At 38.2% G+C, this 17,607-nt stretch overlaps 1 protein-coding gene across 4 annotated transcripts in view; it reads left to right on the forward strand.

Moving 5' to 3' along the window:
- Positions 1-15,597, forward strand: part of adamts10 (ADAM metallopeptidase with thrombospondin type 1 motif, 10) — a 57,842-nt gene extending 42,245 nt beyond the window's left edge. For all 4 annotated transcript variants that reach the window (XM_051903199.1, XM_051903200.1, XM_051903201.1 and 1 more), the window contains 9 exons: positions 252-375; positions 6,286-6,366; positions 7,276-7,439; positions 7,938-8,064; positions 8,946-9,075; positions 9,480-9,684; positions 9,783-9,959; positions 10,674-10,833; positions 12,221-15,597. In XM_051903199.1, the coding sequence (XP_051759159.1) occupies positions 252-375; positions 6,286-6,366; positions 7,276-7,439; positions 7,938-8,064; positions 8,946-9,075; positions 9,480-9,684; positions 9,783-9,959; positions 10,674-10,833; positions 12,221-12,330 (1,278 nt within the window). In that variant the 3' untranslated portion in view covers positions 12,331-15,597. The remainder of the gene's footprint in view (positions 1-251; positions 376-6,285; positions 6,367-7,275; positions 7,440-7,937; positions 8,065-8,945; positions 9,076-9,479; positions 9,685-9,782; positions 9,960-10,673; positions 10,834-12,220) is intronic.
- The last annotated feature ends 2,010 nt before the right edge of the window (positions 15,598-17,607 follow it).

Here is a 17,607-nt window from a genome sequence, read left to right on the forward strand (position 1 = left end):
TCGATGAAAATAGTACAATCACAGTATATTGGGGTTGAAAATCAGAAACTGACCTACTTTAAATGGGATCAGCTTAATACACAGCATGCATTTTAATATTACTTAATGTAACTTTGCACAGACAATGATTTAAATGCAAAGGTGTACATTATGTGGTGTATGTAGTGCAAATTTTACATTCTTTTTCTGCTAACAGTAAGCTTTGTGACTTTTGCCTTGATCTTGAAATATGTGTGTGTATCTGTATGCAGCATGTGGGCTGTGACCGGATTCTGGGTTCGGATGTTCGGGAAGATCGCTGCCGTATTTGTGGAGGAGATGGAAGCAGCTGCCAGGTCATCGAGGGGGTCTTCAATGACTCCTTGTCTGAAGGAGGTACAGAGTGTGTGCACTTCAGTTTGAACTGGAACAGTTTGTAACAATATGTGCAAAAGCAACATTGCTGAAATACCTTTTTTCTCACTGAGGACCTGGTTGTTGAAAACTTTCCACAGACAATTTCATTTCAGACAAACGGTCTTGTGAAATAATGTTTTAGGTGTTAAAATACAAGCCCTCAATGGGATAGATTCAGTAAAAACAGCTTGTCTATGGACAGAGGTAAAGTATCTATTGCTGTGGATTTACAGTTGGTGTTAAAATATGAACACCTAATGTTAAACTAGAGCTCAATTCAGCACACAGTTGGGTGCTAAAATATTGTTCCTCACAGCCTTGAATAGAGCTAAAATAATTTATTTCTGGGCACAATTCCACGATTGATGATTTAGTTTAACATTAGGGAAACATATTTTAATACCAACTGTAAATTCACAAAAAATAAATACTTGCTTTACTCTGAAACAACTTTGCTTTTCTGCTGACTTCACTTAAGATCACATGAATCAACATTCAAAAGCTATTTAGGCATTGTCTTAGTAAACTCTCAGTCATTATCAATTCCAGATAAATAAAAATCAATTTTCTCTCACTTTTTATTAATTATTGTTTCAATTAGAAATATGTCACATTATGGAAGCAAAATGGGTTGTGAACAGCAATTCATGTTGACTTCCAAGTATCATTATTAAATTAGTTTTTGGGTTAGTTCACCCAAAAATGAAATTTCTGTCATTAATTACTCACCCTCATGTCGTTCCACACCCGTAAGACCTTCCTTCATCTTCAGAACACAAATTAAGACATTTTTGATCAAATCCAATGGCTCAGTGAGGCCTCCTTTGACAGCAAGTTAATTTACACTTTCAGTGCCCAGAAAGCTACTAAAGACATATTTAAAACAGTTCATGTGACTACAGTGGTTCAACCTTAATGTTATGAAGCAACGAGAATACTTTTTGTGCGCCAAAAAAAACAAAATAACGACTTTATTCAACAATTTCTTCTCTTCCGTACCCATCTCCGATGCATGTTCACGAGACCATCACGACGCATGTGTGTGGCGATGACACAGGAGCTGCCGTTCTGACATATGACCCGGAAACGCAGAGCTGTGTTTACAAACAGAGGAAGACGCACACTCAACATAAAACAGCTCAAAACTATGTCTGCAGATTTCGACACAGAGGATGAATTGCATTTTTTTGCACAACCTTACTTCGAATAAGAATATACAGAAAATGAACTTGGACAGATGGAAGAGGCTGCAACACAACCACAGCCACAAGCTTCTGAAAGACAGAGAGCAATGGAGAGCTGGTGGTGTAGATGTCATCAGTGCCAAGCGATGCCTACTGAACAGGAGAGTGTGTGCTGCATCGATTGTGATATTGTCATGCCACAGCTTGAAAGTTTGGATAATTCAGACCAGGACGTGACACATGTATCACACACTTTACTACCTTTCTGGGCATTTGATAGTGTTAATTATCTTGCTGTCAATGGAGGCTTCACTGAGCCATCAGATTTTATCAAAAATATCTTAATTTGTGCTTCGAAGATGAAGGAAGGTCTTACGGGTGTGGAACGACATGAGGGTGAGTAATAAATGACATAATTTTCATTTTTGGATGAACTTACCCTTTAAGGGTACATTTACACGACAACAATGTACTAAAAACTGAAAAGTGTTTTATTGGTGTTTTTCACGTACAGATGACAACGTTGTCAAAACAATCCCTATTCACTTAGATCCACAAAAACGACTAAAAACGCTGTATTATGCATACCAGGCCAGTAATTATTTTGTAAATAAACACTACACGTCTGACTGACTAATAGACTGAACACGTAATACGAATGCGCATGATGTCCTCGTTTGTACATATTCTCATTTTTGTAGTTTACACAGAGACAATAACGGTATCGTTTTCAAAAACTTGCACTTTGAACCCCGTTTTCCGAATATCGTTTCCACCGAGCGGTATGATACTCAATTATTTCCGTTTCGATTGTCAGAATTTGTGAATGGTACCAAAATACCGATTTGTACCAAAATGTTTGTGTACATTTTCTAGTGATCATGACAGCAGAAATCATTTGAACTTCTTGAGTAGGAACATTTTATTGTCCGTAATCCGGGTGTATGCATGAGGCCAATTTTGTAGTAGTGTTTGTGTCATTGCTTGACTTTCAGCGGCTAAAACAGTGCAAACATCATGTGCAAATAAACAATGCGATAAAGAGGCACAAATTTATTCTAAGTAAATTTCCCCTTAGTATCCTTCAGAAGATGGATAATATCATATTTTCTGTTAATGGTTAAGTGAAGCCTGCAAATACACATGTGAGACTGCTATTTCTCTTGTTAACTGAAGTAACACAAGCCTGGTGCCTGAATTGAGTAGCTCCCCCCCAAACCTCAGAAATATGTGTGTGTGACATGCTTTGAGGTACTGGGAGCAGCCTTGGCAAGTTTCTCTGGTGTCTGGGGGAGTATTTTGAGGCCTGGATCTAACCCAGAAGTCCAAGTGAACTGGATTGTCCAGGACATAAGGGAGACTGTTGCGCCTGCCTTCAGTGGTGCACACCAACCTCTTTAAAGCCCCTGATAATTCTTCTTTCCTGTTCTCCAGTTAGCACTTTCTCAGCCTGCGTCCAGAGAGTTGTCAGTAAACACGCTTCTCAATTAGCTATTGAAGTCATGAGCTGGAAAATGTTAAAATGAACTTTCACTTTGAGACAGGATCATAGCAAATGCTGTGAAAGGCAGTTGAGTGATTCTTCTAGTATAATTAATTCAGTGTATTTCACTATAAAAGAAATCCACAAATGTGTTGCAAGTTGTTTTTATGTTTCAAACCCTCCACCCTCGCTGAAAAAATAATCTGATCGCTTTGCGGTATGTTCTGACACTGAACAGACGCGAGAAGTCATTGAGCGTGTTGTCAAGAACGAAATGAAAATCAGCTCGCTATAAAAGAAAAGGAAGGATGGAGATGGAGGCCAAAAGCAGTTTAATGGTAGAGTTCAAAACCGAATGAGTTTACAGTAATGGACAAGTAAAACATTATTTTTATAGCACCTTTTAAAACAGTGTTTACAAAGTACAGTAGGCATAATAGAAAATAAAATCTACAAACTATAAATAAAATACATAGAAACATAGATATAAGAAAACAGGAAAACAAAATGCAAGAAATAAGATAACTACTGTACCTGTCAAAAGTTTGGAAACATTACAGTTTTTTAATGTTTTTGAAAGAAGTCTCTTATGTTCACCAAGGCTGCATTAAGAACAGTAAGATTGTGAAATATTATTACAAATTAAAAGAACTGTTTTCTATTTGAATATATTTTAAAATGTAATCTATTCCTGTGATGGCAAAGCTGAATTTTCAGCATCCATTACTCTAGTCTTCAGTCACATGATCCTTCAGAAATCATTCTTGCATGCTGATTTGGTGCTCAAGAAACCATATTAATGTAAATGCCATATTAATGTTTACATTTTATTTTAAAAAAAGGTAAGGAACACAGAATGATATACAGTAAAAGGGTCAAAAACTCCTGTCGATGGCCCTCTTCAGACTTTAGATGTGTTCAGAGAAGCTATATAATCACTTTATGGAAACTCAAACAATGTGTGTAAGTGTTTGTGCGGTGAACATCGTGCTTCAGGTCAGTTCATGTGTTGGACAGCTGCCTTGCTGTTGAGGGGTGCACAGGGACTCCAGTCGTTCTGAAAAGGCGTTTCATAATTACCTGCTCACATGCGAGGCCCAAGTCATAAATGCTGGGATACAGGATCTGAGCCATATAAAATTCCTTCCTATAGTTTGTTCTGAAACAGACACTCTTCAGTCAGGATGAGGGTTTAGTGAGAAATGGGAGTGATCTGAAAAAACTGTATCTTGGTTTCCACAAAAATGTTAAGCAGTGTTTTCAACATTGATACAGAAAGAAGATATTTGAGCACCAAATCAGCATATTATAATGATTTCTGAAGGATCATGTGACACTGAAGACTGTAGTAATGTAGTAATGATGCTGAAAATTCAGTTTTGTCATCACAGGTATAAAAAATATTTTAAAATATATTAAAAAAGTACATATTTTTATTTTAAATTGCAATAATATTTCACAATATTACTGTTTTAACTGTATTTTTGGTCAATTAACTGCGGCCTTGGTGAGCATAAGAGACTTCTTTCAAAAAAATCAAAAATCTTACCAACCTCAAACTTTTGAACAGTAGCTTAAGTAAATTTATTATTGTAAACTCTTTCCCAGCATGCTTAGTAAAGAAGAGTTGGCTCATGCGTAGCCACATCAGCACAACCTAATTAATATTCATGACCTAACCTGTTACCATATCATGATGTCACAACATGCCATCAAAACTGATCTAATGAACAGGTAAATGACACTGTAGATTCGGTGGAAGGGTTGTGATGCTGTTTTAGGAGATACAGAGCAGAGTTTCAAATCTGAGCCGGTTTTGTGTGGGTGGTGTTGTTGAATGGCAGGCTGTTGGCTCTGTGCTGGACTGAAGGTTATTCTCAGCTGCAGGAAGCTGTAGTGGGCCCCTCCCTGGGCAGGCAGCAGGAGAACATTGACCGCAGTGGCTAGCCGAGGCTATTCTTGGCTCTGGCTGTATGTGTGAGTTCAGGGTTCTTGAGGGTACAAACACAATTTAAACACAAAGAAACAGTTTATTTAAAATGTGGTCAATAAAAAAAAAAAAACTTCCAGTCATTGTGCTTCACAAAATGCCAACTGAGTGACCAATCCACACAAATGACCGCTAATGGTTCATGTCTGCCTGCTTCTCTCTCTCTCTATGTATGTGTGTTGAGTACTCTAGTATATTCTTATTCAGAACCTTTTCCATTGATTTAAAATACCAGAACTGAATGGTTTCCATGACTTTCAATTCTGCAAAGCAGTTCCTGAATATGCACGGATACATATAATGGTGTTTCCCGCATGACTAGTTCAATTCCTGAACAATTGACTATTGAACCGGTTGTATTTAGTGAATCAAAAACACTTATAAGTCTGTTAGAATGGTAACGAAATAAATCTGATAATCTGACTCACTGTCATTTCATCATGGCTGACTCAAAAGAGCATGAAGTGGAGTATTATAAACATGTATGAACAAACAAATTTGCTTTTACTTTTTTTTTTTTTTGTATTTTTATTGTATATTTTATTTCATTTTGTTCAGACCAATTATTGGGTTTCATTTATTTTAGCAGCCTCTTAATAAAAAAAGATATATATGAAACAATACCACCTTTGTGCTGCATTTAAAACACGTTTTACAATAATTTGTTGTATCAGTTCTGTTTAAATCAAAATTTCTATTTCATCATTTGGCAACTGAATATTGAAAACAAGAAATGCAATAAGAAATGCTTTTGTTATTTAAATTTCTTCCTCAAAAGTAGTATAATAATCTTTAAAGGAATTTTTAAGAAACCAAAATCATTAAAAGGAATCAGAACCAGAATCAATAAAATTGTTATGGTTCCCTTCTTTAGTTGATGGTTTATTGCTTTGTGGCACAATCTTCACCACATTGCCTCTTAACTGTTCACAACAAAATCTCTGTCGGTGGCAGGACTAGATTGAAAAATTTGTTTAGCTCTTTTCTTTTTTTACTCTTTGGTCAGAGACTGGAGTTGTTTGCAGGCCTGTGGTGGAATCTGGCCTTAAACACATTGTGTGTTGGGCAGCAGAACTGAGAGACGTTGCCCAGGAATTCATTCGGAATCTCAAACCTCTGCATATCCCATCACAGTCGCTCTCAGTGAAGCACCACTAACTGCATTGTTCTCTTGCTATGAATAAATATGTCCGTGTGTGTGTGTGTGTGTGTGTGTGTCCACTCTCTCTTAGGTTATGAAGAGGTGGTCAGAATCCCCAAAGGATCTGTGTTCATACACATCCAAGAGCTCAACGTCTCTCACAATTACTTGGGTGAGACAAAATTTTTCATGGTATTACTCAAATATGAGCCTCTCAGAGGAACCAGAACTAATACAATGTTGGAGTTAGTAGATTCTGTAAAGAGCTTCCCCGCTGAATTATTGTGCCTCATGGCTCAGCTATGATGACTTGCGGCCTTTTCACATTTTTAAATTGTTTACCCATGGTCATTTAACCTGAGTTATCTTGTTCAATGTTTTACACTGTTCATATTTCACCCTGGGCTAGTAATTAGTCTTGAGTAGTCAGGTTTCAAGGTTTTACAAATGTGCGTTTGTGAACCTTTGGTTAATTTTTGTGTATTTACGAGATTATTCATTTATACACAAGGAATACATTAGCCTACCTGTTTTAATAACTGCTTGTCCATCTGTGAAAATATTGGCAGTTAATGTTTACAGTCACTTAACTCAAACTAAATGGTTTTGTGACTCTACAAAGTGCATAATATGGTGATGGATAACAAAGTTCACAGGGGAACGCAAAACTGGTGATGTAATAACATTAAATGGGAGGAAAAGCTATATTTCAATGCTTTTGTGAGCGAACGCAAAGTTTCTTGAGGGAACGCAAAACTTTCCCTTCCATTTCTTATTTTTCCCATAGCCATAGCTCTTAGGGGCTCTATGAGTTTATGATTGGATGCCTGTTGCTAAAACAACTCTGTATAGTATTTTATACTTTGGCACCACATTTTGGGGATAACACCAAAAGTTAAAAGTTCCAACTTCCTTTTACAAGTGTAAAACCTTATTTAACCCAGGTTACAAAGTGTACCCAAACCCTGGGGGTTAGTCAGAGCATGAAAAGCCTGTAAATTAATAAATAACCAAAACCCGTTGAAGAGTCTGCTGTGTATTGAGACCTGTTAATTATTAACCCTTTCCATGATTACCACAGTGTTGAAGAGCAAGGGGGATCAATACTTCATCAACGGCAAGCTGACCATCGACACGCCACGACGCTTTGACATCGCAGGAACCACCTTCCACTATCGCCGACCCACCAATGAACCGGAGACCCTGGAAGCACTTGGACCCACCAACATGACCCTGATCGTCATGGTAATGCAGAGATGCTGGGTGGTCTGTTCAAGCAGGATATTTGTGCACTGCTTGTGTTGGTACAGATGCCTCAGAATTTAGACAGCTGCAATGTATTTGCTAAGTGTAATTTTCGGTATAAATGTTATTTCAAGCTGAAATGTGTAATTTTTTCATAAATACGTACTCCTATCCCGGTTTACTATGCTGAGAGAACAATGGATAAGCAGTTTGTAGATTTATTGCCCTGAAAATTGTAAACGTGTTTCTTAGCACTATGAAAACATTGCTTGGTTTTTTACAGCAACCATAGCGTGGGTTTGGGTTGGGAATATGTTTGTTCAAGCAATGAAAGATGGGGAGTTTTTTTCTTTTTTTTCTTTTGAGAAACCTGTTATAAAACAATTATTATTTATTTAGTTTCATTACAAACTATCCAGCTTCATGAAAATACTGAAAGTTTGAAATCAAAGTGTTTGATGGCCTGATCAAGCAGTTCAGTTCCACTGTGTGTTGCAGGTTTTGGTCCGTGAGGAAAATCCTGGGATCCATTACCGTTTTAACCCACCTGTCAACAGAGATCCACTGAGCAGTTATGCCTGGCATTATACATCCTGGTCCCGCTGCTCTGCGTTGTGTGCAGGAGGTAACAGTTTTCTGTCTGTTATGCACAAGAAAACCAAGCTGTCCGACACAGTTTACATAAACAGTGCAAATTTCCCATGTCTGCCTGTTAGGATTTGTGTAACCCATTTGAAAGCCTGGGAAAAACTCTTACATGGACTGTATATACCAAAAACACCAGCTTTGATGTCACTTCCTATTCTTAAGTTCTTTTCCCTTTATTCTTGCATTCATGCTTTGTGAGTTAATGACCCGTATTTATCTTGCTGATAAGAAACTATTAGCTGTGGCTCAGAACTAATTTGTTTTTGAAAACATGGAATCTGTTCCAGAATCTTTTAAAGGCATCATGAAGTTTGTTAGTTAACAGCTGTAATGGAAAAGGCAATCCCACAATGCATTACAATAAATACAAAATGGAGGGCAAAGCAAAATAAATGCTTATTATAATACTGAGAAGTGTTAATTAAAAATAAGGATGCACAATATATCTGTACCATATCAGTTATCAGTCAGTGTTAGAGATTTATTTTTATGTAATTAAAAAATTGCTTCATATTGAATATATGGTATCAGGCCAGAATTTTAATGTTTGTCACCAATTTAGTGACCTTATAAAACCAGCCATTTATAAGGTTCCATTTCAGTTAGGATGTTGCCTTAGATGGTAGCTGTCTACTTAGGTGGTAAGCAGCAAGGCAGCTTGCTAGGTTTTGGAACAGAGATGTAGTGTTCAGCAAAACTGGCACAACAGACCACAACCTTAATAACTTCACAGGAACTGTGTGTTTACACAAAGACAAGAATGAAACAGCACTGACTTCAAAGCTTCATGTTTGTATGATTAGGGATTGTGATAATCTAGCGTGATTTATATAGCAAAGACTGTTCTCTGTTTCACAGGGGTTCAAGTCCAGCAGGTAGTGTGCAAGAAACAAGCAGACCTCTCTGTGGTTTACAACCATTTCTGTGACAAGAAGAACAAGCCCAAAGACAAGAAAAGACCATGCAACTTGGAGCCCTGCCCTCCAACGTGGGTGTTCTTTATGTGTTTGTGTGTGTGGCATTAACATTCATCCTGAGTGATACAAACACATATGCACCATGCTAAATACAGGTGTAAATGGCATGCATATGGGAACACATGGTGATACGATCACGCAAACCACATTCAGACATGGTCAGGGATGCATATGGCCACGTAGCAAATGCTAATTTGTCCTTATGCTTTCCAGATATTATCAAAATAATTGTACATTACAAATGACAAATTTTCTGATTCATTCCAGGTTTAATTTATATTATATATAAGGTATTCAATCTTAGGTTTTTAGACCCCACTGTACATGAACAAGACTTCACATAACATCTTCGGTATGCCTGATCAATGTGGTGCCATCAATCCCTGATATCTGCTGGTATATGTGTTTCTTTCAGGTGGTGGACAGGAGACTGGTCAGAATGCAGTCGGAGCTGTAACGGAGGGGTGCGCACGCGGGAAGTGCTGTGTAAGAGGAAGATCTCAGCTACAGAGGAGAAAGTCCTGGATGATGCAGCCTGCACCCCACCGCGGCCTTCCATCACCGAGCCCTGCAATAACCACACCTGCCCACCAGAATGGCATGCCCTGGACTGGTCTGAGGTAGAAGAACATCTGTTTTTCTCTAGTGAAAGCCTTCTTCTACCTTTGGTGTTATTTGGCAAGGTCTCCCTTAATATGTTGTGATTTTTCTTTTGCAGTGTACTCCTAGCTGTGGTCCTGGTTACAGGTACAGGGTGATTTTATGTAGAAGCGGAGAGAATGGTGAAACATTGGCAGAGTCAGAGTGCCCGAAACAAAGCCGTCCGACCACCAGGGTGCGCTGCAACATACAACGTTGCCCACCACCTCAGTGGGTTACAGGACCATGGGGAGAGGTGAGATCTAATTCAAAACAGTGAGATTGTCACTGTGAATTTATCATAAACACTTAAGACATCTGACATAAGTGTTGTTTAATGTTTAAGCCAAATTAGATTATGGCTTGAATATCTGTGAATGGCAAAAATAGTCTTGTGAGACCCAGCAAAAAAAAACCAAAAAAACATTAATATTATGTTTGGTGCACAAGGGAAAAAATATATGTATATTTTTCATTAATTAATTAAATAATTAATTCATTCATTCATTCATTTAAATAAAAAGAAATATTGCAAAAATGAAGCAAAGACTTTCAACCTTTTTTTCAACATTATTTCAGGGCAACTTTTATTATGCAAAAAAATATTGAAAGGAAATTGACAGAAATATTTTTTAATGTCTTCCCAGCAGGGGAAAACATATGCACTGAATAGAGACCCTGCTTTGAAAATTATTTATTTTTTGATGTTTATTTACATGACAAAAATTAAAAATCAATCAAATGAATACACCTAATGTTCTCTTTTCGTAAAGAATGCGGAATCATGATGATGTTATAAATTAAAAAAAAAAAAACAGAGGAAACAAAATGTTACTAACCGAAGACAAAAAAACAAATTGCTGTATATGTATATGTATAATATGTGTGAAGTTCCATGAAAACTTTACAAGTTTCTTTTCTCATACATGTTCCCTGTCCTTTTTGACGTTTGTGTCTGTGTGTGTTCTAGTGCTCGGCTAGGTGCGGTATGGGTCAGGAGATTCGTTTAGTGCAGTGTCTGACACACACTGGCCAGCCATCCAGTGAGTGCCCTGAGTCAAATCGTCCCGCCTTCATGCAGCAGTGCAAGAGCAAGTGTGACCACAGTGGCCCTACAGATAACCCTGAAGGTTAGAGTTCTCAATTTGCATTCTAAGGGCCAGATTTACTAAACAGGGCAAATTAGCATGATAGCGCAATTCCACAAATGCACCGATGGGAGTGACAAGTTTTGCGCATGATCTACTGCTGACGCACAAATTAAAGAAGACAGGCGCAGTCAAATCATTTACATAATGACCAACGTAATCTACCAAGAGAAGTGCAAAACTGGGTTGCAAATAAACAGAGCTGATGCTATCATGTGTGGGTTGACACAGGCACAACTACATATAATCTGACAAACACAGGCTATATAGGCTATATATAGGCCAACATGGCTTGACAAACGATATGTTCGGATAATGTCTTCCTCTGGCATTCAAAAGAAATTAATACGAGTGGAAAATATTTTCTCCCTTCTACCACGTGCTCTCTGTTCTCTGCAGTGTCTCCTAGCATCAACAATGCCATGTCGCAAAATGTGTTAAAACATGCTTTTTTTGGGTGTTAAATAATGGCGCAAATACCAGTAAATTTACTAGCGCAAACATTAGTAAATCGCTTTGCTTGGTTCATTTAAATACTCTCCTCCCATAAATTTTGCGTCTGAAAGGGAAATTCCTACAAATGCATATGCAATAAGGTCAGCCACAAAAACAACTTTTCACACCTTTTCAGCGCTAATTTTGCACTGCCTGTCTTTATTAAATCCCGACAATAGTTTTTTAACGCCAAAAGAGGGTTTGCGCTGGCGCAAGCTGTTAGTAAATGTGGCCCTATATGTAATATTAGCGTGTTACAAATCATAGTATGTTGACAATAGTACACTGAAGCTTTTTTTCAAAAATTTACCACAATTCATTGCTCTTTTATCTTTATCGACTATACTGATGCAGTTTCATGATAGTAGTATGTCCCAATACTGATATACCGTCTTACTACACACTGAAAAGTATAGAGTGCTGCAGTGATGACATATTTTTGTAGGCCAACACAGAAGTTAGCATCACCCCGGTTCTCTCAACAAAAACCCAATAAGATTTGTCGCTAAGCACTTTTTGAAAAAAAAGTCGCTTAAAGGGTCTGAAAAGTACTGGCGAGTGGCGACACTGGTATTTCTGATGTATTTTATGCCAAAGTCTAAAACGTGAAAATATCTTGAGCTTGTGTTATCCACAGACCTCATTTGGAAATGGAGGTGCTAAAATGCTAACTCAAGGTTTCCGGGTTTTGGTAATCATCCCTGCAGAACTTGACATACTTTACCACAGTTAAATGCAAATTGGGACATGGCCCCTAAAACTACACACTACGGAGTACTTGTTTTGGAAATTTGTTACTTGAAGAAACTGGCATGCACATTGCATTTCTCTTTAACATGCATGTGACTGACTGTACTTTTTCTGTGTCCCACAGAGTGTAAAGATGTGAACACAGTGGCATACTGCCCCCTGGTGCTCAGGTTCAAGTTTTGCAGCCGTGCATACTTCAGGCAGATGTGCTGCAAAACCTGCCAAGGACACTGACCTCCCTCTCTCTCACTCTCTATGTCTCTCTCTTTCTCTCTCGCCCTCATTTTCTCCTCCCTCCTCCCTCCTCCCTACCGTCTCCTTGCATGGCCAAAACCGCCCATGCTCAGCATTCCACTGGAGAAGTGCTGTTAACCACTGGCAAACTGACATCATTGTGGGAGAAAGCACGGAAGAAATGAGAGCGAGAGAGAGACGTGAGAAGAAAGAGAGAGAGAGAGAACGTCTGTGCTGCTCTCTTTCTCTCCCTCCGACCAGATGCTTTGGCACTGCTGCTGTGAATACCAGTCTGCCCAAAAGACATCTGTCAGTGTTTTTTTTGCTCTTCCACGTGGTGCTTTCGACCGTTACTTATCATACAGAGAAGTGTTTGTGTGAACTGTCACACCTGTACTGCTAGTTCTCAGTGAATAATAGTCGTCTATTATTGTAATGTGATAAAATAAGCATTTATAGACCAATCGTCTATATTATAGTCTCAAAGGTGCACTCAGTAATTTTTTTTTTTGTTTATGTAGTGCTGATTGTCTTGGACTTATACTGACACCTAGTGTTGTGGATGAATCATCATGCACAATCGTTATCAGTATTATTTCAGTAGTATTATTATTCCACAAACAAAAGTGTCCAAAAACAACCAGGTTACTGAGTTAAAATGAGTAGTATTCAACTGGTCAGATGATCTCAACATGGCTGCCCCCATGAGAGACCCACTCCATGTAAAATAAAACGGCTTTTATTAGGCTGGGATGTTAAACAAATTTTTACTTTTTACTTTGCTTGTGTAAAAAAAATGAAGAAAAAAATATTGAGTGCATCTATAAAGGCATAATTCACCCAAAAAGGAATATTCTGTCATTATTTACTCACCCTTATGTTGTACCAAACCTATGACTTTTTTATTATTATTATTCTTCAGAACACAAAAGAAGAAATTTTACATACAGTGAAAGTCAGTGGGGTTTAAAACAACATTAGACCTGCACTGACTTTCAATAAATTGTTAAAAAAGGACATTATCATCTATTATCTATTAAAAAAAAAAAAAAAACATCTATTTTTGTGTTCCGCAGAAAAAAGAAAGTCATACTGGTTTGGAACAACATGAGGGTGAGTATATGAGGTATTTCTATTTTTAGGTGAACTGTCCCTTTAAGGGCCTTCACACTTACAGCAATTTATAAAGCAGCCAATGCTCATGTTGATTTAAAGCAACATCAGTAAAGGTGCGGTCACATTAACCTCTGTTTTGCGAATTTTCGCAGACAGAATCCGGTCATTTCAATAGGAATCTATGCAATCAGGAATTTTTTGTGTGAGGATGAAAGATTTCCCCATGCAGATTTTGCAACGGGTTCAAGTTGACTAACACAAAGTTGCAAATTTGCTGCATTGACCAACAGAAAGCTGCATGGTTTGAATGTGAGCTGTGCTTCATACATGACCACATTATTGACAATATGCAATGACCTTTTTTGCCCACTAAATTTTGCCAAACATTCACTAATATGGCCGCACCTCATGATATAGATGGATGCTGCAGGTAGGAACATTTACTAGCAGTGACTTGTTGACACTGAACAATTAAGTTGCTGTCCGTGTGAACAGCCCTTTAGAGACACTCCAGATCACTCAGATATCATAAGCTCTCATTTGGTGTGGTTGGTGCTGTATACTGTATCTTTTAATCTGATGGCCTTGTGGCTATTTGCAGGTGCTGTGCCATTTTCTTGTCATCCGGTCACATAATGCTTAAGCTAATTATTCATAAGATATCATGCGTCAGTCAAACCTGGATAAACAATGAACTGTTTAGCAAACAGAGGAAAACGAGAGGTCAGTTTAGCTTCTCTGCACTATGTAATAGTAGTTAAAGAAGCTGTTGTTGAACCAATATAGTTATTTTTAGACACTTTTTGCTTAAGGTAATGTACTGTACTCTTAATGGACAAAGAGTCTCTGTGCATCAGCTGTGGTGACAGTGCAGAATTGTGACCCTAGTAACCTTCCAGTTCCTGGGGAGCTACTGCTTCATTTTATCAGGTCAGGACCACTCCCAAATATTCACACTCTTTCATTTGAGACTGTTAAGCAATAGTTTTGATTCTGCCATAATCTACTTGCCCTTATGTTGTTCAAATCCTATTTTTTTCTTCTTTGAAACACAAAATTAACAGTGTCCAAGCTGCTTTATTCCGTACAGTGAAAGTGGTGGGTGATTCACACAGTTAAGCTCCATTTAAAAAAAAAAAAAAGCACTATATAAGTACTACAATTATATTCCAGTTCATCTAGAGCCATACAACAGGTTTGTGTGAGTAAAATACCAAAATGTAAGTCATTGTTTGCATTGACAGTCCAGAACCAATGGCGCTTGAATATGCCCACATGCAAATACAATTTGAGAGTAAAGGGGAAGAATTAGGGTGGAAGTAATACTTTTTTGTTTTACTTAAATTTCTTTTCAGATCTGGTCCTCACAAAAATACATTGTTTCACAAGGGGTTGGAACAGCATAATGGTGATTAAATGTAGGTGAACTATTCCAACTTGGAATAGTGTTTTTATAATACATGTTGATTGATTGGATTCCCTTTCAAATATCAACATTTAGTTCATTGAATCAACTTTGTCTAAACTTACTAGTATCAATCACCGTTAAAGAGCCATAACAGACCTTCTCCTCGTCCTGGGTCCTGGCAACGCATGTCGAATGTTTGATTTGAAGAGCAGATCTTGAGGAGATGGCCTCCATTCAAGGACTGGTGGCTAATCTGTGGTGCTACAGTATGGTGCTATGTCTTTATTTGTCATAATCTCAAGATTCATGTTATTTTTGTATTGTAGGAATTGTTTTGCTAAAGGTAATACATTTGCTAAGGAAAAATATATAAGCAAGATTCTATGAAAACTAGAATTATTGTTAAAGTCTCTCTGCAGAGACACTAACTTTGTAATCATATATTTGGTACAGTTATTATGTGAAAGATGAAAATGCTGTTTTGCTTTTGATGGTAAGCTTTTTCCTTTTTTTTTTTTAATTTGTTAAATTTTGCTGTGTTCCTTCATTTGCAATAACTGTAGATTCACTTTGGAAATGCAGACACTTTTTTTTTTGGACTTTAATGTTGATTTTCACTTTCTACTCAGTAACATGCTGTACCGTCATGTGCCTGTGATGTAGTTTATGTCGTCCGAATTGTACGTAGACCATTTGAAATGAATTTGAAATAATGAATAAAAACATGCATTGTGTACAAATAATATGCAATGTTTCATTTTATCTGTATTATATTCATTTCTCACATTTTCTTTCCTAAGATTTGGTGAGACTTGGTTTTCACACACTTCTGTCACATACAAACCTCAGACTTGTGGCATTGTTTCTGTCATATGTCCATGTTTAAGTCACTGTAGGTCCATCTGCAATATACTTTTTTCTATATTGAATATAAAAATACACCTCCTGCACAATTATGTTGAAGTGGGTCAGTTTTAGTGATATTGTATGTGCATTTACATTCATTTATTTAGTTGACATTTTTAACCACGATCATTTACAAACTAACATTATGTACAATTTCTGCTGCAGGGCCGATCGTGTTCCTATGAGATCCCTGGGCACACATCTTCAGAGGACGATGAAGACGAAACAAATTAGAAACAGAGAAACGACATTGGTAGGCTAAACAGCTACCACTGTGGCAACACCTTCTATGAAATCTAGTTAAAGGGAAGCAACTGCACACTCACTGAAGCATATAGGCTTGTTTTTTCACAATAAGCCTATATGCTTCAGTGAGTGTGCAGTTGTTTCCCTTTAACTAGACTGCATTTTTCCTTCAACTTGCACCTCTGCAGGTGTGCGTTTGCTTCACTTGCTCTTTTAGAACACTTTCTATGAAGCCTGCATTTATAATGGATCATAAAGGGTATACTTAATGCATTATAATACACGCATAATGCCTTATAAACAACCTTATAATGTGTTGTATCATCTTATTAATAATCGTAACAACAGTAATAATGCTTACCTATTTGTGGTTGTAACTATTAAGTGTATGATGATTTATAACACACAATATATATAATTTTATCCACTTATAATGGATTATACACTCCTCAAAAAATTAAAGGAACACTTTGAAAACACATCAGATCTCAATGGGGAAAAATATCATGCTGGATATCTATACTGATATGGACTGGGTAATGTGTTAGGAACGAAAGGATGCCACATCATTTGATGGAAATTAAAATTATCAACCTACAGAGGACTGAATTCAAAGACACCCCAAAAATCAAAGTGAAAAAATGATGCAGCAGGCTAGTCCATTTTGCTGAAATTTCATTGCAGCAACTCAAAATGGTATTCAGTAGTTTGCATGGCTCCCATGTGCTTGTATGCATGCCTGACAACATCGGGGCATGCTCCTAATGAGACGACGGATGGTGTCCTGGGGTATTTCCTCCCAGATGTGGACTAGGGCATCACTGAGCTCCTGGACAGTCTGAGGTGCAACCTGGCGGCGTCGGGTGGACAGAAACATAATGTCCCAGAGGTGTTCTATTGGATTTAGGTCAGGCGAGCATGGGGGCCATTCAGTGGTATCAATTCCTTCATCCTACAGGGACTGTCTGCATACTCTCGCCACATGCATTGTTGTGCACCAGGAGGAACCCAGGACCCACTTTACCAGCGTAGGGTCTGACAATGAGTCCAAGGATTTCATCCCGATACCTAATGGCAGTCAGGGTGCCATTGTCTAGCCTGTAAAGGTCTGTGCGTCCCTCCATGGATATGCCTCCCCAGACCATCACTGACCCACCACCAAACCGGTCATGCTGAACAATGTTATAGGCAGCATAAGGTTCTCTTGACCCTTTCATGTCTGTCACATGCTCAGGGTGAACCTGCTCTCATCTGTAAAAAAAAGCACAAGGTGCCAGTGGTGGACCTGCCAATTCTGGTGTTCAATGGCAAATGCCAATCAAGCTCCACGGTGCCAGGCAGTGAGCACAGGGCCCACTAGAGGACGTCGGGCCCTCAGGCCACCCTCATGAAGTCTGTTTCTGATTGTTTGGTCAGAGACATTCACACCAGTGGCCTGGTGGAGGTCATTTTGTATGGCTCTGGCAGTGCTCATCCTGTTCCTCCTTGCACCAAGGAGCAGATACCAGTCCTGCTGATGGGTTAAGGACCTTCTACGGCCCTGTCCAGCTCTCCTAGAGTAACTGCCTGTCTCCTGGAATCTCCTCCATGCTCTTGAGACT

This window comes from Ctenopharyngodon idella, chromosome 8 (assembly GCF_019924925.1).
Source record: "Ctenopharyngodon idella isolate HZGC_01 chromosome 8, HZGC01, whole genome shotgun sequence".
NCBI lineage: Eukaryota > Metazoa > Chordata > Actinopteri > Cypriniformes > Xenocyprididae > Ctenopharyngodon > Ctenopharyngodon idella.